At 41.5% G+C, this 27,399-nt stretch overlaps 1 protein-coding gene across 1 annotated transcript; it reads right to left on the minus strand.

Annotated features, from left to right (window-relative positions):
- Positions 1–3: 3 nt before the first annotated feature.
- Positions 4–27,399, minus strand: LOC109871540 (potassium voltage-gated channel subfamily B member 2-like). The gene is made up of 3 exons (XM_020462428.2): positions 27,056–27,399; positions 25,058–25,756; positions 4–4,334 (listed from the first exon to the last, which is right to left on the minus strand). The coding sequence occupies exons 2-3, from the start codon at positions 25,634–25,636 to the stop codon at positions 2,478–2,480; spliced, it is 2,436 nt and encodes an 811-aa protein (XP_020318017.1). The 5' UTR covers positions 25,637–25,756; positions 27,056–27,399; the 3' UTR covers positions 4–2,477.

Below are 27,399 nucleotides of genomic sequence, written 5' to 3' on the forward strand. Positions count from 1 at the left end.
AGGTCACATGAGCACATTTTATTTGTCTTGCATATGGTAATCAACTTATTGGAAACAATAAGTTACTACTCATTCACTATCAAGTTATGTTGACTTACAATTAAGATGACTATGGTCACATACCTTTAAAATAACTAAAGAAAATTGGGTATATGGAGGGAACATCACACAAAGCAGGCAGATGAGGAATTGACCCTAGAGTTACCTACATTACGCTGTGGTTGACTTGATTGATTTGAGGATATGAGTAGGATAGAGCTAACTGTACAAAAGAATGTAAGATAATTACAACAAAATTACAAATGGACATTGAGGTTTTACAGATGTCTTGGTGAATGAGCTGGTGTTATATCAAGGAGTGTCAGTGCAGTAACTTTTCCAGTTGCCCTGACATCTCAATCATGAACTAACATAAGCCTACTGTACTGTACATTACTGACAACAAATGTTACTTTGAAAGGAGGATGTAAGCCATGATATGACAAAGCTTTCAAGTTATACAAAACTTGTTAACTCAGAACAATAGCTATTTGCATATCATCACCTCATATATCTCCCTACTAGAAATACATTCTTTATAGATCTCTATGAACCAGCCAAATTATATAGGTTTTCGCCTTCTCATAAATGTCTATTTATGAAAAGGCACACAATTCATAAATTTACCAGGAAATATTACAGTCCTGATCCATTTTATCTTAGAAAAATGGAATCAATCATACAAGCAAACAAACAAAACATAATATGGTAACATGATCTACTTTAAATAGAATATAAGCACAGTAATTGATATAGTGAATATACTGTTGTATTCAGATTGTCTGCAGATGGCCCTCCTGATTCAGTTCAGATTTATAAGTAAGATGCAAGGGTTGAGATGTGCCATGCAAAACTTGAAAATGCTCAATGAATTGAATAAAGAGGTTATTTTCTTCAATATCAACAGGAATTCCAATTAGAGATATGCATGAATTCTTGGATGAATTAAAATGCCTTAAAATCCTCTGTCTTTAGAGGGCAGTGTTACACTTTCTCCCTGAGTGCTGTACTGTATTGCAGGGTTTCCCAACATCAGTCCTAGGCCCCCCCCTGGTTTTTGCCCTAGCACTACACAGCTTATTCAAATAATCAACTTGTCATTGAGCTTTGATTACTTGAATCAGCTGTGTAATGCTAGGGCGAAAACTAAAATGTGCACCCAGGGGTGGCCCTTGGACTGATTTTGGGAAACCATGCAGTATTAGACCTACTGTGACCACAATCATCCCCATACAATATAAATTAAACTTGACACATCAAACATACACATTATTTGTTCCAACTAGCATACGCACATGTACATATCCAATACATTTTTTCTGCACTTCTCTAAGTAAAAGGCAGCATTACAACAACATAAATACAGTGAGGAGTGTAACAACACAGATTTCCTTGGATCATGATGGATCTGGAAGTTAGCAATAATACATGTCCATTTTAGTGAAGAACCTGAATAACCATTCAGTTGATATGATCCGTATCTAAGTGAATGAAGTGCTGCTGTATGATAATATTTGTTTTAAAGTATAATGCCATTATCTAATCAATTTTGTCATAGTGTAAATACCAGTCCTTATATGGCTTGTCCATTTCCCATTCCATCAATGCAGGGTTGCACCACAGCAATGCTAAACATAGAAATGAGGGACATAAGCTCATTCACATGAACAGAATATAACATAGTAGAATATAAAGTATTTAAAAGCAATCATAGATAGTCATGTATAGGCTATTATTAAAACTGTTTTTTCTTATTGGTCTATTTCCATATAGGCAGATGTTTACGAATTGCTATATAATATGCTTCACTTTCGTTTTCTTTTTGCTTAGATTCATTTCTCATTTCCCTGAACTAGGAGGCCCTTGCTTGTTCCATATACAGTATGTCTCTCGGTTGACTTGATTGAGAACGGTGCAAAATCTAAACAGATACAATAACATGAGATGGAATTGAAACTTTGCTAATTAATGCAAGCCATATCAAGTACAGAATATGACATGACATTGATACTGCTCGACCAATGATGAGGCCTTATATAAAAATCCCAGTCTTTCCACATTCCCCTCTTCAGTCGATGTCCTTGTCCCACCACACTTCAGAAATATTCAGCAAGCTAAAAAAAGAAACAATGTACAGCTAGCTGCGTAAAAAGTCCAGGACCATAAAGTACAATTTGTTCATAAATGTCCTCATTCATACTAGGTTGTTTTTTTTGCTCACATTGGAGCCTTATAGTAAAAGTCACTGTTAAAAGTTCAATGTCTGCAGCAAGCAGCAGTTCTCATAGGTCTTCAGAAACAGTGATGTTATCAGAAAAAATTATTGTCAAGCCATGCAGACAACTTATTTTTTAATACATTAGTGTGCTTCATCTTTTTGTTCTTCATAGACAACAGAGAGTCTGTTCAATCTTTCCTTGACCTTCCACCTATACTAGTCACATGCTTGTTTCACAAGATGGAGATAGACTTCCATCCAGAACTATGTGGTTTTCCTTTTGGCTGTTGCCTGCCTCTCCTTCACCGTTGCCAGCAACAACCACTTCCTGAGTTGTGCAGTTGGTTGATTTAGGTGACAAAGGGCTGAAGACAGCGGCCCTGTCCATGTGATTTCCCCTGTGGCTTAAGCTGGAAGGCTGACCTTCGCCCTCCAAGCCCTTGGCTGCATCCTCGCCTTGGCCTGACTCTCCTGGAGCCCGTGGGCTGGTCACCGGGACCTGGCCTGGGGGTGGGGAGGGCTGGTATCCTTGTGGAGACAGAGTAGCACAGGGAGGCGTTGATGGCATCTCTGCCTGAGATTCAATGAAATTCACTTTTAGAGCTTTCGTCTTCTGTGGGTTGCCTCTGAGAGAACTGCGGATGTTTTCGACGCTCATGTCAAAGCTTTGATTATCCTCCCCCTGTGACGCCCTCTCTGGATTGCTTGAGACAAACTCATAAAGGCCCTCCTTGATGATGGTAGCCGGCGGAACGTTCTCTTTGGTTTTTGGTTCCATAGAGCTGATCTGGCTAAGGTCGAGGGGAGGAGGTGCCTTCCGTCCTGCTATGTTAGGGAGGAGGGCACTGCTTTCTGCCACACTGAACTCTGTAGTGCAGCTGGCGAAGCTGTCCACGCTGGATGGGCTCCTGATGTCACCACTGGCTTGTTCCCTAATTAGGGGGGGCTTTAGTCCAGAAGACACCACCCTCATTTCCATTTCCTCCTTAAGCTTCTGTCCTTGTTCATGTGGAGCTCCCGAGCCAACGTTGGCAGTGGTCGTCATCTTGTTGTACATCTCCTCCAATATCTTGGCATTCAGGTGCTGTGGGCTGGTTCTTAGAGGATTGACCCTATCTGGAGATCCCAGTTGAGCAACCTCTTTATACCTCGCCTGGGACTTTGGACTAACCTCAGAGATGCCTTGCCTACTGCTCCACCTACTAGGTGAGAGATGGTTATCCATTGGCCGTTTCTCGTCACCTTTCTCCACCATAACATCCGTCAGCTCCATGCTGCGAGCGAACGCATCCTTCAGATTCATAGACACAATACTGCCATTCCTTTTGGCCCGCTCCAAGGCCTCTCTCCTCTTGATGGCTTTCTCCTGTCTCTTCTGCTCCCTGTAGAACTCTGAGAAGTTGTTCACAATGATGGGGATGGGCAATGCAATGACCAACACACCTGCAATACAGCAGAGCCCACCGACTATTTTACCAAGAAGAGTTTGTGGATAAATGTCCCCATAACCTACAGTTGTCATGGTAATGGTAGCCCACCAGAATGAAGCAGGAATACTAGTGAATTTGGTGGCATCTTCATCTTTTTCAGCAAAGAATACCAGGCTGGAGAAGATCATGATGCCCATAGCCAAGAACAATATCAACAGACCCAGTTCATTGTAACTGCGCCGAAGGGTGAACCCAAGGGACTGCAGTCCAGTGGAATGTCTGGCCAGTTTTAAAATTCTTAGGATTCTCATGATACGGAATATCTGGACCACTCGTCTGACATTCTGGAACTGCAGAACACTCTTGTTGGATTCGGTCAGGAAGAGAGTTACATAGTAGGGCAGGATAGCGAGTAAATCAATGACGTTCAATGGGCCTTTGCTGAACTGCCACTTGTCAGGAGAAGAGAGGAAGCGGAGGAGGTACTCCATCGTGAACCAGGCGATGCACACAGCTTCAACATGCGCTAGGCTGGGATTGTCATTGACCTGTCCAAACTCATCAACGACTTGTAGCTCTGGCAAGGTATTGAGTGATAATGAGATTGTTGATAGAACGATGAAGAAGACGGAGACAAAGGCCAGGAACTGAAAGACAAAGAAACAAAAAAAATAGAGCATGAGTCGTGATCAGATAGCTGAGACAACTCTTATTACACACAAACATCAGTGTATGTGTGTGTGTGTGCATACTGGTTACTTATTCTAGTTCACCTGGTTTCTCAGGACTAAGCCTTCCTTACTAAGATGGATGGAAAACATGAATTATGCCTTCAAGTGAACAGATAGTAAGTGAGATTGATATTTGCTCACATTTAACGTTGCCAGGAGGATCATTAAGAGCAGGTGCTGTATTTGCAGCTAAAAATCATCAAGCAGTAAGTCCACTGCGTACTGTGCTTAAGGTCTAGTGATGTTGTTTAAGTAAATCAACTGTACTGCACCTCAACTGTCATTTTTGTCTTCATTAGCTATATTGCCTAGGCCAAGGGTTGTTCTCCCCATGCAACCACTTAACTCTGGACTAAGTGTCCTGGTGGGGTGGTCTGACAGAGGCATCAGACTTGTAAGGTGCCCTGACCTCACAAGAGAGATTTCTTAGCGCATCCAATCATAAAGTAATTTTGATATTGCTGGTAAGTTACTTAGTTACTTACAATACTTAGTTACTTAGAATACTTAGTTACAGTATCCACTCAACACCACTTACACCAAATTTGTCTTATTTACGACACAACATCCACAACATGGTTCTACAACATTACATGTCTATATACTGTACTGTATAAGCCAATGGATAAGATGATGTGAGCAATACCAGAAATGGTTGTGTAAGGCACAGATGACAGAGCAGAGGGCAATATTTCCTTACATCCATCTAAATGTGGGCGGCAGCAGAGGCTCTATTATGGATTGATAATCAATGTTTAAAGCAGATATCCTCTCAACTCTGCAGCACATTGGCCACTCCTTCCTTAACTGAAGAAACACTCAAATCAGAGATATCTGATACAGGAAACAAACAAATCACCACTTATCACATCAGTTAATTAACAGCATATAGATTTCTGTTTGCTATTTCCTCTATGTCAGGGTTCTAAGAAGTCTTTGTCAACGGCCATTATGCTCAGGTTAAATTAGCACTAACATGTGTAAATACCAAAGGTTGTTGTAGGTCAAATCTGTGAGGTGTGTGTGTGTGATTGCGTGTGTATGTTCACTTCTTCATCAAGACAAGGGCACAGGTTTAGTTCCCTGTGGAAATAATCAAATTCTTATTATATCTCTCTTAGCTATCCCTGGTCGGTCCAGCCGCCTTCCTTCCCTTCCTGGGTCCCCAAGGCTGTGACGCTGTCATCGCATGGGCCTGACCTCCCTGCAATACTCTCTTAATCACGGCTATAGAGGAGAATTAACCCCAGGTTACAAAAGAGTCAGACACCATAATAGATCTGCATCTCCAACTCCTTTGTAGAAACACAATCAGTTGTGATTAGCAGACAGAGCCCAAAAACTATGACATGAGAATACAGTATCTGTGGGAGATTCAATCACACAGACAGTGAAAGACAAAGAAAATGTTGCCGGTTTCATTTGAACTCGTCTTAAAGGATTCACAGGTGTTTGAATGAGATAACTAATTCAATAAAATGACAGTTCCCTCATTGCAGGTAATAGAGTTAGGAGTTAGAGGTAACTTTTCAAGATGTGATCATTACTTTGCAAATAAAATGCAAGGACACATTTGCCGACACAAGGTATATCCAAACAGGTCGGACCATACTGTAGTATTTAGCACAGTTGATGTTCACATGACAACCTTGCTGCAGTGCTGCAGGACGTAACACGACTAATTGACATAACTGTGACCGCTCTCCACATCTCCAAGTGCTTTATGCAAACAAGCCCAATTTGCATATTGTGAAATGAGCAATACTGTATGCGTGCAACAAAGATGTGAGAGTATGAGCTTAAGTCTCAATATTGGCATAGTGGCTGTATTGGCAAGCACCTGTAGTGTTTCAGTGTCATTAGTCCTTTAAAATATGAGTGCAATGAAAGTGAAATGCAGTCTTGCCAGGGACAAGTGGGGGAGCTCAAATGACTGGCTTAGAGAGCTATTGATGAGACTCTTGGCCTTGTGAGAGATGGCTACACAGAACAATCCCTTTCTGGAGGGGTTTCCCCTCATCCCATGAAGCAAATGCAAATATAGAGTTTATAACCTGTCATGGATTCTCTCATCATTTCAAACATAAATATAATAGTTGTAGGCTAATACATGCTAACTTTTAAGTTCCTGCACATAGCCTATAGCCATACATACACATTGTATGGATCACAATGCGTTGCATTAAATCAATGATAATGCACAATCAGCTTTCTATGCACAATATCCTGTCTGCGGCTTGCATTTTTAGTGGGTGTGTTCGGAATGACAATGTTGACTGAATAAGAAGTATCAGATTATTGGTTGATTCTTCCTGTTGAGGAAAGAATGAGTAACCACTTCTAACCTCTCTCTATCCTTACTATAGATAGCCACCAAATCCTATTACAATTATCCTGAAATGTCCTCCTCACAGAGACAAGCACATGCTGAAGCTCCCATACTTATGGCCCTCTGGAGAAGGGGAGGGTTTATACAGACTTATTATACCCGCATCTATATATTAAGTGAATAAATCACAGATATGTTAAAGAATGAAAAATGTCCAGAAGAGCACCTAAGGTGACATACGGTGGAGAGTGGCCATAGCTGTGACAGCCTGTCGATGCCACGTGAGTCACTGACAACCGCCTGCATCCGTTGCCAGCTACTTCTGAGAAAGCCTCCTGCCAAGACCGAGCCAAGGACTAGCTAAGAATCTACTCTATCACACCTGAGCACTGATCCATCAGGCAAATGGACACTCTATAATCATGATATACTGTAGGGTAGTTTGGCTTGTAAATATAAAATCAAAAATTGTGCTTAAAATGAGCCACAACTGGTGGGGAAACATATCTGTTGGTTCCAGTAACAAAGTACCGTGATCCATACAAGTATTGGTAATGCTGATTTTTCTGAGCAATTATGTGGTTAGTAGCAATGGGTAGGCCTACTTCCTGGTATTTTGATAGTTATATAGGTGTCATGGCGCCTAGGCGCCTAGCAAAGGCAGAGGGCTAATATACATTCTGTACATATATAATCATATTTAATGCATGCAGAGTTGGCAGTGGGACAGTTTGTCATTGCACAGGAGGATACTTCTGAACAGGGCTTTAACCAGGGTTTGAGTTTTAGTGAGGTCCAGAAAGGGGTGGTGTTTTTAACATTGAAGCTAATTTACTGCATTCTATAAAATTAAAACACATGCTATTTGGAGAACAGCAAAAACAAGGAAAAATTACCCCAGCCATTATCACCTTGGCTGCTGTGGGTTCTATCATCTCAGTCAATCTACAAAAGCCTATTATTTATACAATTGTAATGTTAAACTCCTGAAAGGGGGGAAGTATGATAAATGATTCACACTGACACGTAGCATCAGCGACTGCTCAGTCAGTTGTAATGATGAATTGCTCTTTACCTAGATATCTTTTTTCAAATTGCATAGTGTTCACATTTGTATTTCTAGGCATTACTAATGAAGCTCTGGACACACAGACATCAATGGAGCACATAGATTATTTTCATTTATTAAGCTTTATTTAACTACTAACTACTTATTCGGTTACTAGTCCAACGCTTTAACCACTAGGCTACCCTGCCACCCGATTACCGCTTTCACAATAATTATTACAATATTACTTAAGATTCTGTATGAATATCAGTGATGTAATGGTAAAAAATGGTAAGTAATGGATAAGACAAACAACCATCGATATAAACAAACACGCATTACATTATTATTATACTGTATTGTTTGCATTTTGATTATATTGTAATGTAGGCCTATAGGGAAGATAGGCCATGTGGAAACGTTCATATTGAAACATATCTTATTTTTTGAGTTCCTAACAGGGGACCCCACACGGGGCCCTGTCCCCAAGTTTGGGAACCATTGTACTAACCTCTCTCTCTGCTTGCTTCCTCCTTTTCTGTCTCCTATGCTTCCCCCTGCATGCATTGTAGCCTGCCTCAGCCTCACCACTGAGCACCACATCACTGTCTGTGTTTTGATACACTATCCAAAGTGTAATTAATAACTTCACCATGCGCAAATGGATATTCAATAGGTGCTTTTCTTTGCGAGGCATTGGAAAACCTCCCTGGTCTTTGTGGTTTGTGTTTGAAATTCAATGCTCGACTGAGGGATCTTACGGATAAATTGTATGTGTGGGGTAGTCATAAAACAATCATGTTAAACACTATTATTGCTCACAGAGTGAGTCAATTTAACTTATTATGCGACTTGTTAAGCAAATTTTTACTCCTGAACTTATTAAGGCTTGCTGTAACAAAGAGCTTTTAATTTTTAATTAATTAGATTATTTTTTTGAAAAACATCTGTCGTGTGTAGACCAGTAACAAAACAAATGTAAATTTAAGGCATTTTAAATTCAGGCTGTAACACAACTAAATGTGGAAAAAGTAAAGGGGTGTGAATACTTTCTGAAGGTACTATATCTATAAGCGACTACCAGTTGTGCACTCATTCTCCGAGAGTCGGTTTTTGTTTGTTTGGGTGATGTCTGTAGACACGGCAGGAGATGCGGGATAATTTAAAGATGGCCTTTTGTCCGGCATCTCACAAACACACTGTCAGCAGCACCTCTAGTGTTGCCTACTTCTCCAGTGAGCCGTCTCCGAGCTGCGGTAGTTTGTTTCACGTATCAGGCCCTCGGGCTGTGCAGCGAGAGGGCGGAGTGAGCCGTTTGAGAGAGTGGTGAATGTGCTGCTAAAAAGGCAAATCCGGGAGACAAATCCAGGGGACGCAGGCGAATATAACGAACATTCCACTGTTCACGATTCCACTATTTCGCAAAGAGGCGTGATTAGCATTCTGAGTTTTGATCAAAGCTTAGATATTGACCCATAGGTAATTTTCTTTATTGTGTACAAAATATGTATGCTTTTCTTATTCTAAAAATGACAGAAGTCCGGACCTCGGTGTCCTCATAGTTACGGCCATGCTTCTGAAGTAAGGAGTGGGCTGTAGTCTGTGGGGAGCTCAAACTTCACCGGATCCCAATACAGAGAAGCTGCAGACGGCGGAGATGCACTGATAACATTGAGCTGCCTGCCTGTCTGCCTGCCCTTGGACATGCTGACCTGACCACCATCTCCGCTGACCATCTAGCTATGAGCGTCTAGATCCTCTCATGACCGCAGCTGGCCATCCGCTGGAGGCTTCGAGAAGCACTCAAACAGATTTGATCGATCTGATCTAGCTACTGTTGTAGCCTATATTTCTGTCTAAATACTTGCTATTGTTTATTTTGCTGAACAAGCACTTTGAGATTTTGTGAGTAATGAAAAGTGCTATAAAAGTTTAATAAATAATAATAATAATAATACACAGTCAGTAGCTACCTTCAGGTTGTATCCATCATACTTGTGCTTGGTTTGATGAATCCTAATGGGGGGGGGGGGGGGGGGGGTAAATATCTATGTAACAACTATTTTACTACAGTTCTAAGTAAATACCAAAGAACCCAAATAATTTGAAAGATACCAGATGTAAGAACATTTGAAACACTTTTAACTGAAACCGCTTCAAAGAAAGGTGGCTTACATGACACTACAGAGACCTAGAGAGGGAGTCTGTCATTGTGTGATGCAGAGGGATGGATAAGACAAAGCCTCTGAAAAGCCTTGGCTGTAGCCATCGCGTGATGCAGGGATTGTCTCGGGCATGTCAGGATGAACACCCAGTCTGGCCACAGTCATGGCTGCTGAGGTCAAGTCAATGGTCATGCAGCATTATGCCTATTGGCTGTGATGGCAGAGCTGCTGGAGGTCTCATTGGTCAACTGTGACCTGAACTATCACCCACACAGGTGAGTCAAAGGGCAATTGGGATCGAGTTATATGAAAGTCCATTTTGTCAACACTAACTAATGTGGCATAATAGCTGCCAAATGGTAGGGCCTTTGCACCATGGCCTAATCTAAATCCATGCTGCTTCACATAGAAATTACTAATAACCTTGAGTGACTTGTTGCTTTGTACAAGAAGAAACAACACAAAGGAAAAGACTATGCTGAACAGTTTGACAATTTCACAGGCAGGACACTGAGTTCAACATTCATCATTATACGCTTACATGACTTTTCGGTGAAAACCACACTAGTGGGCCACTACCATGTGTCTTTGTCTTCTCTATGAAAAAACATGGCATTTATGTCATTGAGAACACTCTGCCTTCTTCAGCAAACACTCTATAAACTATACTCTCACAAATGAAAGAAATAATAATAATAAAAAAATTGCTAACTGACATTTACTCCTGAGGTGCAGACCTGTTGCAACCTCTATAACCACTGTGATTATTATTATTTGATCCTGCTGGTCATCTATGAAGGTTTGAACATCTTGGCCATGTACTGTAACACCCCTCAGAGCCTGGTTCCTCTCTAGGTTTCTTACTGGGTTCCTGCCTTTCTAGGGAGTTTTTCCTAGCCACTGTGCTTCAAATCAAATCAAACGTTATTTGTCACATGCGCCAAATACAACAAGTGTAGACCTTACTTACAAGCCCTTAACCAACAGTGCAGTTTAAGAATAGTTAAGAAAATATTTACCAAATAAACAAAAGTAAAAAATAATAAAAAGTAAAACAATAACATATCTATAACGAGGCTTTATACAGGGGGTACCGGTACCGAGTCAGTGTGGAGGCTATATACAGGGGGTACCGGTACCGAGTCAGTGTGGAGGCTATATACAGGGGGTACCGGTACCGAGTCAGTGTGGAGGCTATATACAGGGGGTACCGGTACCGAGTCAGTGTGCGGGGGTACAGGTTAGAGGTCATTTGTATATGTAGGTAGGGATGAAGTGACTATGCATAGATAATAAACAGAGAGTAGCAGCAGAGTACAAAACAAATTAAGGGGGGGGGGGGGGGGGGGTCTGACAATTTTATGGGCTTTCCTCTGACATCGCCTGGATTGCAGGATGCTTGGCACCAGTGATGTACTGGGCCGTACGCACTACCCTCTGTAACGCCTTACGGTCAGATGCCGAGCAGTTGCCATACCAGGCGGTGATGCAACTGGTCAAGATGCTCTCAATGGTGCAGCTGTAGAACTTTTTAAGGATCTGGGGATCCATGCCAAATCTTTTCAGTCTCCTGAGGGGGAAAATGTTTTGTCGTGCCCTCTTCACGACTGTCTTGGGGTGTTTGGACCATGATAGAAAAAAAAGGGCTTTAAAAAAAAAAGGGCTTTATAAATACATTTGATTGAATGATTGCTATGTGATATACTACCAAAGCACTTAATACAGAGTAATTCACTCATGGGCCTTGCGTGCGTGTGGTGCATTTAGATATAGTCTAGGTCGACAGACATCATTGGTGAGGTTGTGGGGGTGGAAGGAGCAGGATTAGCTTCCTCCTGACCTGATCTGTAGATCTGCAGAAACGTAATTACGTGAACAGTGATCTGGATACAGAGAAATCGCTAGCCCAAGTCTTGAGAAGATTCCAGGGCAGGGCATGCGTGTGCAAACAGGGAGCGAACGCCAAAGGATCAGCAAATACTCTGCCACAAAACACCTTTGTGACTCAAGTGTAAGGGTGTTCGTTGATACGCTGTGAAACAGTCATAAAACACCTGTATTGTTCTTCTCCTGCATTACATCCTGGATGGTTTTATCCTCCAACAGTCCTGACAGACAATCTTTACCCACTAAAAGAGCACTGTCTGTTGCTGCCAAATCTCTCATTAAGCACTGCAAATGACAGTCTCCTCTTTGGCCCTGGAGCTCTCAGTGGAGTTGAACAATTACCATTGAGACACATTGGCTGTGTTTTTATTGAATTTCTAAAAAGGAACTAATAAGGTGAATTATAGACAACATACACTAAGTACATGTCCAGAATATGTTACAGTACTTCATTACTTTCTCAAATCAGATATGGCTATGGGTATCTACAACAGTTATTGTACAGTATTACCATATCCGTCCATAGTCTTGTACATGAAATACCTTTTTCACAGCAATAACAATTTACAATGTTCCATATAGATAACATATATTTTCATATAACACTACAGATTACTTTTTTTTTTGGTTCCCTCAGGGGACAATAAAGTAATTTGCATTTGAGGTCAAATAGATGTAGCCATGTTCTGTATTTAGAAACGACCCTTTGGATATTTTAAGATCCAACAAAGGAATCCATTTCGGGGACCCAGTCTAAGACCTTTGAGTATTATACTCTGCTAATCCACATTTTCATTCAAATATGCTGCAACACTAAATCCTTTTATTCATACACAGAAATCCCTCAAAACAAAACCAAGAGTATGATGATTGATCATGACTCAATCTGAGCATGATGCTCTATGTTTATGAGTGGTGGAGGTGTCCAATACATTAGGTGAGAGGTGGGACTGCGGGACAATGGGGCTAGTACACAGGCTGAGCTGCCTCTACTGTGTGTCTCTCTGTCCCAACCAGGCTCCATGCATGTGTGACCTGGACCGGCATGGTGCAGTCCTTGGGAACATCTGGCTACTGAGAGGTAAGCAGATTAATTGAAAGATCTGGATTTCCCTCATTAAGCCCTGGCCAGGTCCGTCCTCCCACTCAGTTACGTTTAGCTCTTGGTTTGCTGCTAAACTTCAAACAAAGGCTCCCAGGAAACGGACAGAAAAAAATCCAGGGAAGATTGTTTGTAGAGGTTCAATCAGGCAAAACACAGGGATTTGTCCAGCTATAATCTGTGACAGGAGTTTGGATTTGCAGCAACATCTGAGAGGAAATGAACACGTGTGGAAGGCAGAGAACTGAGGCTTAACATCACAAATGTTATGGTGATGACATAAAAGAGAAACACCACAGTCAAACAGTGTTACGGTTCCACACTCGCCTCAAACCGACCTCACCTCAAGTCCAGTAGCATTATCGTGATCTGACTGCCAAAGGCTAAATGTAATCAACTAAACAAATTCATTGAGATGAAAGTATGCCTGTAAAATGTATGCCAGTACACAGCCAATAAAATGAATCCTATATAAAATATTTATTCTGAGCCAATAGCAAAATGGCTGACATAGAGAACCTACTTCCTCTGAGGCATACAGGCCATACAGCAAAGAGCCCACAGCTTATAGATCTGATAGACAACGAGACAAAAAAGCAACAAGACAAACAACACACTGTAAAATTCCCGAGGAAAAAAAAGGAAATACCACCTCAACGCAAAGGATGTAAGGCTTGAAGGTTAGATTATTTCTGGCAAACATTATCACTGCTGCAGGCCGTCCTCGGAGGGGAAACTAACTCGGCAAGGAAACCCAAGAACGTCTTGATCAATATCAGGAGGTATTTATGGAAAAGTGACATGGGATATATTGGATTGGCTGGGTTTTTATATGGGAGATGTAGCTGGAACCAACCCACCACATTTTTCAAGGAGCTTCTGCTGAGTAAGGGACACAGTGGAGGAGTGCCATTTCATTTTACAGGCCATTGTACAGCAATACCAACTAAAAGATGGTTATATAGCCTTCTAAAGACCATTACTAAACCAATATCAAGCCTTATGTGTTTGCGTGTATGTATGTGTATATTTTCACTATTGATTAGGGATCTACCACTGGATTGTAATTAAACCTAAAATATGACACTTCCTTAGAAACATAATGACACAATTTTCAATTATCAATAGACAGTGAAGCTGCATATAAACACACGTTTTTTAAAATCAATATAACATTGCAGTATCAAGACAATTTGCATAGATTTCACTGTTCATTACTATGGTGACACACACCATGCTATTACCTCCCAAAAGAGGCTTTATTTAGACCATGTTGGCTCAGGCTACTGTTTCTGACTGTGATCCATGTAGACCAGAGCCCACTGGATTGTGCTCAGTGAGTTGCTGATGGTGGGATGGTTTCTCTTTGTGTGAGGGGAAAAGGGAGAAGGCCATGATTATAGTAATTAGTCAAATAGATGCGCCTGATTGGTCATCACGACGTACAGGCCAACCGCAAGCTTGGTAATTAAGGTGACATGACCATGTGACAGATTCAGACGACGTGATGATTGGGCAACCAGTAATTAAACACAGTGTGTAAACTGAACTGATATTTAACCAAATAAACTAAATCAAATGTCCAAGGTATTCTGTTTTAGGGACAAACATTGGATCCTGCAATGGCTACATGCACACCACACACTATCGCATGGAGAAGAACAGACTGCCACAGCATACTTACACATGTTTTTTTTAATGTGATGTTTGTGTCATCTGCTAATGCAGAGCTAATTTGCATACGACATACAACTATAATAATTTGGTATTTTATTAGGATCCCCATTAGCTGTTGCGAAATCAGCAGCTACTCTTCCTGGGGTCCAGACAAAACATGACATCATATATAACACTAATAGACAAGAACAGGACTACATACATTTAAAAATGGCACACATAGGCTACATATCAAGACATACACACAATATCTAGGTCAAATAGGAGAGAGGCGTTGTGCCGTGAGGTGTTGCTTTATCTGTTTTCTTAAACCAGGTTTGCTGTTCATTTGAGCAATATGGGATGGAAGGGAGTTCCATGCAATAATGGCCCTATATAATATAGTGAGCTTTCTTGAATTTGTTCTGGATTTGGGGACTGTGAAAAGACCCCTGGTGGCATGTCTGGAACAGATTACCCTGTTCGTCTCATGTGTTGTAGGCCTACAGCCTGCCGACTGCCATCAAATAAATCATATTACACTCACCACCCTCAAGCCATGCAATCAATTGTACACTCTTAGAAAAATGGGTTGTTCAGCTCTCCCCATAGGAGAACCCTTTTTGATTCCAGGTAGAACCCTTTTGGGTTGGAGCCGAAAAGGGTTCTACCTGGAACCAAAAGGGTTCTACCGGCAAACAAAAGGTTCTACCTGGAGCCAAAAATGGTTATTTAAAGGGTTCTCCTATGAGGACAGCCGAAGAACCCTTTAAGGTTCTAGATAGCACCTTTATTTCCCTAAGAAAGAGTGTATGATTTTTTAAATGAACACCATTTCTTTTTTTTAAGTACAGATATAGGATGTTAGTTTGATCAAATTCTCACAGCAGGAAAATAATCCTGCAGCAATGGATTATAATTGTATGGATTATAATTGTATGTATTATAATTAATGAAAATTTTTGTAGAGGTTGAAACATTTTTGTTAGGACAAATCAAGGTTAAAAATGTTAAGTGGATATTACAAACTAGAAGCCTTTTTAAACCTTGAATACAACCCGCAGGGCACAACAAGTCATTTCAACATGGAAATTTGGGTAAGATATGGTTGAGACGTTGATCAATGAGCTTTCAACCTTTATTTATCCACTCAAAAAGACAGACAGAAATTTGTTGAATTCTCAGTGTGTTATCACTATGCTTACAACCATACAGTCATGGCCAAAAGTTTTGAGAATGACACAAATATGAATTTCCACAAGGTTTGCTGCTTCAGTGTCTTTAGATATTTTTTGTCAGATGTTAATATGGAATACTGAAGTATAATTACAAGCATTTCATAAGTGTCAAAGGATTTTATTGACAATTACATGAAGTTGATGCAAAGAGTCAATATTTGCAGTGTTGACCTTTCTTTTTCAAGACTTCTGCAATCTGCCCTGGCATGCTGTCAATTTTACTTCTGCGCCACATCCCAACTGATGGCAGTCCATTCTTGCATAATCAATGCTTGGAGTTTGTCAGAATTTGTGGGTTTTTGTTTGTCCACCTGCCTCTTGAGGATTGACCACAAGTTCTCAATGGGATTAAGGCCTGGGGAGTTTCCTGGCCATGGACCCAAAATATCGATGCTTTGTTCCCCGAGCAACTTAGTTATCACTTTTGCCTGATGGCAAGGTGCTCCATTATGCTGGAAAAGGCATTGTTTGTCACCAAACCGTTCCTGGATGGTTGGGAGAAGTTGCTCTCGGAGGATGTGTTGGTACCATTCTTTATTCATGGCTGTGTTCTTAGGCAAAATTGGCTGAGAAGCAACCCCACACATGAACGGTCTCAGGATGCTTTACTGTTGGCATGACACAGGACTGATGGTAGCGCAGGGGATCCATCAGAGAAAATGACTTTACCCCAGTCCTCAGCAGTCCAATCCCTGTACCTTTTGCAGAATATCAGTCTGTCCCTGATGTTTTTCCTGGAGAGAAGTGGCTTCTTTGCTGCCCTTCTTGACACCAGGTCATCCTCCAAAAGTCTTCGTCTCACTGTGCGTGCAGATGCACTCACACCTGCCTGCTGCCATTCCTGAGCAAGCTCTGTACTGGTGGTGCCCCGAGCCAATTTCAAGTCTTGCCATAGATTTTCAACCCATTTACAACAAGCCCAAACTGTAACTAGGCCACTCAGGAACATTCAATGTCGTCTTGGTAAGCAACTCCAGTGTACAGTTGAAGTCAAAGTTTATAGACACTTAGGTTGGAGTCATTAAAACTCATTTTTCAACCACTCCACAAATTTATTGTTAACAAACTATAGTTTTGGCAAGTTGGTTAGGACATCTACTTTGTGCATGACACCTGTAATATTTCCAACAAGTGTTTACAGACAGATTATTTCACTTATAATTCACTGTATCACAATTCCAGTGGGTCAGAAGTTTACATACACTAAGTAGACTGTGCCTTTAAACAGCTTGGAAAATTCCAGAAAATGATGTCATGGCTTTAGAAGCTTCTGATAGGCTAATTTACATCATTTGAGTCAATTGGAGGTGTACCTGTGGATGTATTTCACGTCCTACCTTCAAATTCTGTGCCTCTTTGCTTGACATCATGGGAAAATCAAAAGAAATCAGCCAAGGCCTCAGAAAGAAAATTGTAGACCTCCACAGGTCTGGTTCATCCTTGGGAGCAATTTCCAAACGCCTGAAGGTACCCCGTTCATCTGTACAAACAATAGTACGCAAGTATAAACACCATGGGACCACGCAGCCGTCATACCGCTCAATATGAAGGTGCGTTCTGTCTCCTAGAGATGAACATACTTTGGTGCGAAAAGTGCAAATCAATCCCAAAACAACAGCAAAGGACCTTGTGAAGATGCTGGAGGAAACAGGTAAAAAAACGTATATATATCCACAGTAAAACGAGTCCTATATCGACATAACCTGAAAGGCCGCTCAGCAAGAAAGAAGCCACTGCTCCAAAACCGCCACAAAAAAGCCAGACTATGGTTTTCAACTGCACATGGGGACAAAGATCGTACTTTTTGGAGAAATGTCCTCTGGTCTGATGAAACAAAAATAGAACTGCTTGGCCATAATGACCATCGTTGTGTTTGGAGGTAACAGGGGGAGGCTTGCAAGCTGAAGAACACCATCCCAACTGTGAAGCACGGGGGTAGCAGCATCATGTTGCTTTGCTGCAGATTGGTGCACTTCACAAAATAGATGGCATCATGAGGCTGGAAAATTATGTGGGTATATTGAAGCAACATCTCAAGACATCTCAAGACATCAGTTAAAGCTTGGTCACAAATGGGTCTTCCAAATTGACAATGACCCCAAGCATACTTCCAAAGTTGTGGCAAAATAGCTTAAGGACAACAAAGTCAAGGTATTGGAGTGGCCATCACAAAGCTCTGACCTCAATCCTATAGAAAATGTGTGGGCAGAACTGAAAAAGTGTGTGCGAGGAAGGAGGCCTACAAACCCGACTCAGTTACACCAACTCCGTCAGGTGTAACTGATTGTGGGAAGCTTGTGGAAGGCAACCTGAAACGTTTGAAACAAGTTAAACAATTTAAAGGCAATGCTACCAAATACTAATTGAGTGTATGTAAACTTCTGACCCACTGGGAATGTGATGAAAGAAATTAAAGCTGAAATAAATCACTCTCTCTACTATTATTCTGACATTTCCCATTCTTAAAATAAAGTGGAGATCCTAACTGACCAAAAACTGAGAATTTTTACTCTGATTAAATGTCAGGAATTGTGAAAAACTGAGTTTAAATGTAGTTGGCTAAGGTGTATGTAAACTTCCGACTTCAATTGTATTTTATTTGTGACATGTTGACATAATCCTGTAGTTTAAATTTCACCCTTAAAACAACAGTTAACTTTTTTTCAAATCCAATGTCTTTTCCGTGTAGATTTCATGTCACAATACGTTGATAAATAACGTTGACTCAACCAATTTGTGCCCAGTGGGAAGTTTGCATTTTCAAATTTAGATCCTACATTTGTACATTTAAAGCGCATTTATGGATCGCATTATCTTGACTTTCCAGTGTTCATTAAAGAGGATCATCTCTGACTCATTCAATCTGCACCCCTCCAAAAAGTAGGAAAATCACATTACAGTAGATCAAACTACTGTACAACAAATCAAGTCGCCTTTGTTTGGCAACTGAGTAATATTGAACAACCTCACCGAAGAGTGTAACTGATGATTCACATCTGAAAAGGTCCAGATGGACCTCTGCCATAATGGAATGAATTTCTCTCAAAGTTGGTATAAATCTGGGATAAAAAGGTGAGTCGTCATTTGAAAGATTTAACCAGCAGTTTCTAAAAAGAAAGGGGATGGCTCATGCTTAGAATTTTAACAACTGGCTACTGTAGTGGAATGTGAAGGGCATTTAAATTACTTAACACCACAATGTATACTGTATATGAAGTGACACATAGTATGAGAAGTGATGGGATTATTGCTTCCCTGGAGATAGAAAATCATCTAATTGTGGCTTTTAATATCAAGGTAGTTGCAGATTGAGGAGAGGGGAAGAGGGATGAGAAATAGTTATATAAATGGCAGCAAATTACCACACAGATGCCTGTGGCATTTTCCTGTGCCTCACACTGCCATGCTTGGGTACACGATCTGAAGGCAAAATGGATTATGCTGAGAGGTGCAGTTTCCTTGCCAAGACTCAAAATCCCTCATCCAATATATCAATAACAGGATAACATCCTTGATGTGAATATACTCATATATATACAGTAAATGCCCAAAATATCAAGAGCACTTAAGTTGGGTAATGTGACAGGAAATCAATCCATTTCCATTTGAAAATGGATAATAAAGTATTGCTCTGAGTTGACCAGGTACCCATGTACATTTTGTTGACCTTTTCTATCCAGTGTGTTAATTGAGGTGGATTGAAAGATGCCTCTCATTTTAGATTGAGAGGTAGACAGCACTCAGTGGGAGATAGATTTCTGTTCAAAACAATCATGTGCACGCAAAATCTTTGGAGAACAGTTTCACCATGTACAACATTCCAATTCCAACCCACCTGAGTGGGTTGATTCACTGTTGTGGTCATCCTGTCTGGGTTGGCGCCCCCCCCCTTGGGTTGTGCCGTGGCGGAGATCTTTGTGGGCTATACTCAGCCTTGTCTCAGGATGGTAAGTTGGTGGTTGAAGATATCCCTCTAGTGGTGTGGGAGCTGTGCTTTGGCAAAGTGGGTGGGGTTATATCCTTCCTGTTTGGCCCTGTCCGGGGGTGTCCTCGGATGGGGCCACAGTGTCTCCTGACCCCTCCTGTCTCAGCCTCCAGTATTTATGCTGCAGTAGTTTATGTGTCGGGGGGCTGGGGTCAGTTTGTTATATCTGGAGTACTTCTCCTGTCCTATTCGGTGTCCTGTGTGAATCTAAGTGTGCGTTCTCTAATTCTCTCCTTCTCTCTTTCTTTCTCTCTCTCGGAGGACCTGAGCCCTAGGACCATGCCCCAGGACTACCTGACATGATGACTCCTTGCTGTCCCCAGTCCACCTGGCCATGCTGCTGTTCCAGTTTCAACTGACCTGAGCCCTAGGACCATGCCCCAGGACTACCTGACATGATGACTCCTTGCTGTCCCCAGTCCACCTGGCCATGCTGCTGCTCCAGTTTCAACTTCCACCTGACTGTGCTGCTGCTCCAGTTTCAACTGTTCTGCCTTATTATTATTCGACCATGCTGGTCATTTATGAACATTTGAACATCTTGGCCATGTTCTGTTATAATCTCCACCCGGCACAGCCAGAAGAGGACTGGCCACCCCACATAGCCTGGTTCCTCTCTAGGTTTCTTCCTAGGTATTGGCCTTTCTAGGGAGTTTTTCCTAGCCACCGTGCTTCTACACCTGCATTGCTTGCTGTTTGGGGTTTTAGGCTGGGTTTCTGTACAGCACTTTGAGATATCAGCTGATGTACGAAGGGCTATATAAATAAATTTGATTTGATTTGATTTAGTCAAGGCTAAAATAACCCTGTACTGCTATAGTGCATGTCCAGATTGCAACAACTGAGCCACATGAGTTACAGGTGAAAAACCTGTACCTCTATTTGAGAATAATGCCCTATGACATATTCAGCTCCAACTGAAGGTCAATTGACATAAATGGGTGAAAGAATCCAATTTAAAAGACAACACATTTGGGAAAAACGATTATGCTATCCAAGCATTCTGTCTAACCTGCCAAAGGGACAAATTAATCTCACTCAAGCTTTTTAATCATTCTTCAAGATTAAATTGAGCGTGATAAGGAGACATGCTCCTGCCGTCTGCACTATCTCACAGTCATTAACTCAAATTAACCAGTGGGCACTCAACCTGTATCTATTCAACAAGTACTGAACAGGAACTAATCATGAAGAGAGGAGACTGCTTTTACGTCATTTGTTAATCTTATAGCAGCAGCCAACCCAACTGCAGTAATTGCTTAACAGCTCTACCGCACACGTGACCCCCGCCCGGGCCGGCCGGCATATTGCAAACCCAGCTCGCTGTGAGCCAGACGGTGTGCAGCCTTCACAACAGTCTATTTGCAGAAGCAGCCTGGGTCAAACCCCCAAAGAAGATTAAGTCTCACTTCCATCACTCCCTACAGTACTGAGCCGCACAACCAGGCCTCAGCAAAACTAGGGACACACCCCATTATGTAGTAGGCCTACCTGTATGAGAACCTGATTGCTGTCATGGCATATAAAAGTATGTTAAAACTGACTGATGTGTAGAATTGAGGAGGTGGTGAACAGTGGTAGGACAGGTAGGACTGGTAAGACAGGGCAGGACACAGTAGGCTGTAAGCAGCTGACACTCACATGGAAGTCACGCACGCTCTGTGTCAAGGAGTTATTCACATTTGCTAAAGTTTCCAATGTTTGTTTGTATCATTGGAAAATCACACAGAATTATCTTGAGACCCATTGGAAAGTTGTTTCCAATATTTAATAAATGAAACCTTTTGATTCTATACGCATACCAAATCAAATACTGTACTATAGGTAATAAACTGGAAATAATATTTGACAGTATTGAACAGTAGCCTCACAAAATTGTGAATGACACTTCTTCTGGAGTAGTAATTTGATTTGGTCAAGCAAGGCCCCTTTCCGTTCCTGTCAGCAGTTGTGTGTGATGTAATGACAAGAGCCCTGAGTGGATGCTGTGTCATTGTGCTGACTCACAAAATATAACGGACTGGGAGCCAACCATAACATACTGCTCTGTTGTGACAGGCTGGGTATACCCCATGGCCACTCCTCCGGTATCTCGAGTTAGCGACACACACAGCCAGTGTCCTTCCCTGTGCCTTATGCTTTTGCCAGTGTCCTTTCTCAGGCCAAAGGAGGCAACACACCCTGGCATTACCCCTGTGCTTTAAGCACTCCCTAAGCTCCATGTGCTAGTTAGTGCTACCCCCATGCTTCCTTCCACAAGCCAACAGGAGCTTAGTGTCTGTCATTGGGGGGTAAGGGATGCCCTATCTTACTTCACTGTTCACTTAATCGTTACAAATGACCAAGCTCATTTCACAAAGACCTTTGGTCTGATGGCACTGCACCCATCTCTGGGTAGTCAGGTTTCAATGTTACAGTTAATAAATACAGTACATGTATGTGAAGTGGAACATGTTTCAGGTTTTGGAGCCCGTCAGCTTGAATTACATGATGTCCATAGTGACTCAAATATTGCACAAGGACAAAATTCAATTAAAAGGATTGCCCAGTCGGCAGTTGCCCATCTGATTGACAAAATCAACTCAGCATTTGTCTCCATTCATCCATGTTTCTCCATGCAGGCCTATATTAAAGTCACATGATGTGACGACTGGTACAATTACTACCTTGCCTAGTCAAGGAGCGACCTGTGATGTCACTCTGATGAATGCGATCAGGAACTGACGCCAACCCTCTGAGCAGAACCTAGACAACCCCTACATAACACGTGTAACCAATGTTCATAAAACACACTGCAGTCTGTTGAGTGTCCTGCCAGTTTACTGAAGCAGGATAATGGGGACTGACCCGTGTGTGAGCCAACAGTGGGTTCCCCTGACCATCTGTCACCTCCAGCACCTCCTCCTAAAACATTTTCCTATCAGACCTACTGCTAAAACTCCTAACAGACACTAAGCACCTCCTCTTGAATTAGGTGACTAAATGTTATTAAAATAAAATTAAAATGTGTACACTGCGCTTACTTATATCACTTGTGTTTATTAGCATAACTAAATCTAGTCTCCCTAAAACTCCAGCATGGTTCTTCAGAAAACCTCCTGTTTATACCATTTGAGGTTGTTAGTGGACTGAACCATTAGATGTTTTAGATTTTGCCCATAGAGAGGACAAATGTGCAATTGTGGGAATACAATGCATTACACTTCCCCACTCTAGTAAAAAAAAGAAGATAAAAGCATGCACATTAAACCGTTACTAATGGGTCAATTGACTGCTTTTCTTGGACTGAATTCTGGGAAGCACAGTACACATGGTGTACCATTGGGAGTGTGTATGCAAGACAATAAATACAGCTGCTGTCTGTAAAATATTATTTAACACTTTATCACATTAGACAGATTCATATAAGACCTTAGTCCTGGAGACATAGATCCAAGAACTAACTTGAACATGAATACCAAACCATAATACCTAACCTTACACTACAGGCATTTGGTGCAGGAGTTCATATGATCATATACTAAAATTAACTACACTAAAGAAAAATATAAACACAACATGTAAAGTGTTGGTCCCATGTTTCATGAGATGAAATAAAACATCTCAGAATTTTTCCATATGCACAAAAAGCTCATTTCTCTCAAATTTTGTGCACACATTTCTTTACAACCCTGTTAATTAGCATTTCTTCTTTGCCAAGATAATCCATCCACCTGATAGCTGTGGCATATCAAGAAGCTGATTAAACATCATGATCATTACACAGCTACACCTTGTGCTGGGACAATAAAAGGCCACTCTATCATGTGCAGTTTTGACACACAACACAATGCCACAGAGGGAGCGGGCAATTGGCATGCTGACTGCAGAAATAACAACCGGAGCTGTTGCCAGAGAATTTAATATGAATTTCTCTACCATAAGCCTCCTCCAACATTGTTTTAGAGAACTTGGCAGTACATCCAACCGGACTCACAACTGGAGACCACGTGTATGGCATTGTGTGGCCAAGCGGTTTGCTTATGACAACGTTGTGAATAGAGTGCCCCCATGGTGGCGGTGGGGTCATGGCATGGGCAGGCATAAGCTTCAGACAACAATCACAATTGCATTTTATCAATGTCCATTTGAATGCACAGCGATACCATGACGAGATCCTGAGATCCATTCTCATATGATAATTCACTGCCCCACGTCAGAAGGATCTGTACAAGGTTCCTGGAAGCTGAAACTGGCCTAGTTCCCAGCATACTCACCAGACATGTCACCCATGGAGCATGTTTGGGATGGTCTGGGTCGACGTGTACGACAGCGTCAACCAGTTCCCGCCAATATCCAGAAACTTCTCACAGCCATTGAAGTGGAGTGTGACAACATTCCACAGGCCACAATCAACAGCCTGATCAACTCTATGCGAAGGAGAGGTGTCATGCTGCATGAAGCAAATGGTGGCCACACCAGAAACGGACTTTTTTTTTTATCCATGCCCCTACTTTTTTCTTTTTTTTTTTTACAGATGTATATCTGTATTCCCAGTCATATGAAATCCATAGATTAGAGCCTAATGAATTTATTTCAATTGTCTGAGTTCCTTATATGAACTGTAACTCAGTAAAATCTTTGGAATTGTTGCATGATGCGTTTATATTTTTATTTAGTGTACATGTATTGGTTAAGAGTGAAAAATACTGTGCATCAATATACAGCATGTGTGATATTATTCATATACTGTATTTGTTTAATGTATCATCTCAACTGTACAACACACAGAGCAGTATGCACTAAGCACACATTAACCATAATCTTCCGGGTTCTTTCTTATCTGATTACTTCATAGGTTAAAAGAGGATTAAGCTGCTGGTGGCACAATATTCTCCTCTACTGTTTTGATTGAGTTGGAAGTAAAGAGATATCTAAAGACAAATTCAAATTGGGACACAAGATCTGTTATAAATAAACAAATTGATCAAATTCCATATATGTGATATATTGAGATTCACTTCATACCGAGTTTGCCAGCAGCTGAGCTGAAGTTGAAAACGGGTTAAGGAGGTCTAGCCCCTACAGTATTCCCCTACTTTACTGCAACCAAGATCATAAATGATGAGACTACATTATGAAATTAGAGAGATTCCTGCAAGCAGCTATGATACCATGGGATGGGATGGATTTGGACTGACCCATAGTCAGTAGGCCTAAACTCAACCCAGGTCAACGCTTTGGTCTTACCTTAGCAGCAAGAGAAGAGCTAGGCTTCTCGAGGAGGTCCCACAGCTTCTGTCTCTTGTCTGGACAGCAGCCTTCTTCCGGCTCCTCCCCGTCCTTTTCTCTGAGCGACTCGGCCTCCCTCCTCAACTCCTCGTTCATCTGCTCCTTCTTCTGGTGGTACCTGGCCTGGCAACAGGATTCCAGGTAGATCTCATCTATACCCCAGTAGTCGAGCTCCTGGCCGAAGGACAGGGCGCACATCTCCTCCATCATGTGCAGCTTCCCTGTTCTGTAAAAGTTCAGAATGGAGGAGAATGCCCCTGGGTGCCTATCGAAGAAGTATTCATTATCAGTCAAGCTGTAATCGTCACAGATCTCCATTAAGGTTTCATGGGTATTGCAGTCTCTGAGTTTACCCAGCCTGGTCCTGGGGAGACGGTCCAGGGTCCTCCATAGGACCTCGTGGACCAGCCCCCCAACATTGATGCGGACTCTTCTGGATCGAGCCTTAGTACGGATGATGTCGATCGGCTCTGGTGGGAGTGAGCCTACAGGACGTGAGTTGCTTTTGGGGATCCCAAAGCTAGCTCTCTCTGCCATGATGGTCACAGTTCAGGTGTTATGCTAGGTCAGGTCAAATCCACTGACCCCTCAATTAGGATTGGGCCCAACAACTTTGAATGTGAGATGAACTTCAAACCGGTTTCCCCATGGCTTCAACTGAAAGAAAAAAAATGAAAAAACAGGGACACTAATTTCACCATTAGTTGAGGACAAAAGTGCATCTGAATGCATCATCATTTTTGAATCCCTGATTTTAAAATATCCCCATCAGTTTATAATGACTACATGTAAGCAGTGACATAATTTACTAACTAGTGCTCATCAAGCCTGGTCATGGGGACCCACAGGGTGTGCATGCTCGTTGTGCCCAGTAGGCCTCAACTAATCAGCTAATCAACACGCCCTTGACTAGTTAAATCAGGTCTGTTAGTATAGCATGAAAATCCAGACTGAATTATTATCCTTAGTGTGACTCAGTCTAGATTTCCAGGCTAGTATTATTTCATGGCTGGAACAAAATCCTGCACACCCTGTGGTTCCCCAAGACCAGGGTTGAAGAACAATATAGCCAATCCATTAAATAAATGTTATGTGAGCTCATGGTATTGCAGAACCACCCTGAAAAGTTATTCTTTATCAAATCAAATAAAGAGTGCTCTATGCATTGAAGGCAATAGACCTCAGATTTAATTGTGTTGGCTTAAGTTAACCATACATCTCACCGCAAGTAGCCTATTACACTTAGCTACACTCTTAGAAAAATGTGCTATCTAGATTTTAAAAGGGTTCTTCGTCAGTCCACATAGGAGAACCCTTTGAAGAACCCTTGTTGGTTCAAGGTAGAAACCTTTTGGTTCCAAGTATAACAATTTTGGGTTCCATGTAGAACCGTTTCCACAGAGTGTAGGCTACTGTTCATGACTTCATAATAGCCTCCAAGCTATTTATACAGGAAACTCTAGGGCACTCGTTTTAACCAATTTACACTAGATTTGGAGGGTGTCACTTGGACTCTGTCTTGATAGGTCTTGATAATAAGGCACTTTATTATAGCCTAGGATAAATTCTAAGAGGTAACATAGTTGTACTTTATCACCCCAAGGTTACTTATGTAATACACAGAAAACCTCATTCAAGATCAAATGGAACCAATATATGATTTGGTATCCTACCCAATATACCATATCAATTCAGTAACCTGAACTTTTCGAACATCTTATCTGGTAATCAGATCCTTACTGATCCTGTATTTCACTGTAATCAAACATAATTTATTTCACATTTAGTCTATTATGAACGTCTTTGCATTTTACACAACCTAAATAATAGAGCAGTAGATAGGCTAAAAAGATAAGATATTATTATTTTTAAACAACATTTCAGAAAAGATATGAAAAGTGAACATTTCAGAAAAAAACGGAGTCTAATATAGCCTAATAACAATCGGTGGCCTACCTTTTTGTATCACTCTTATCTTTCAAACCAAACTCCTCTCCCTCGAAGAGAATTGAAGAGGCAGGTTATCCGTGATTAGGCTACCCTCCCATCCGACTAGAACCGCAAGCCGTCTGTAACTGGAGTAGAGGATATCTTCCACATTTTATCTTTGTCACATTTAGAAATAAACAGAGAAATATCGTCCTTGTAGTGAGAAAATACTACTACCAGTAGTAAAACTGATAACGACACACTCCATGGGGATATGATAAAAGAGGTTGTCCTCGGATATCGAACATGTAAAAATAAACGGATGAGCGCACCATGGGGCTATCTGTATAGCAAGACGCACAGGATCGAGT

This window comes from Oncorhynchus kisutch, linkage group LG27 (genome assembly GCF_002021735.2).
Source record: "Oncorhynchus kisutch isolate 150728-3 linkage group LG27, Okis_V2, whole genome shotgun sequence".
Classification (NCBI taxonomy): Eukaryota; Metazoa; Chordata; class Actinopteri; order Salmoniformes; family Salmonidae; genus Oncorhynchus; species Oncorhynchus kisutch.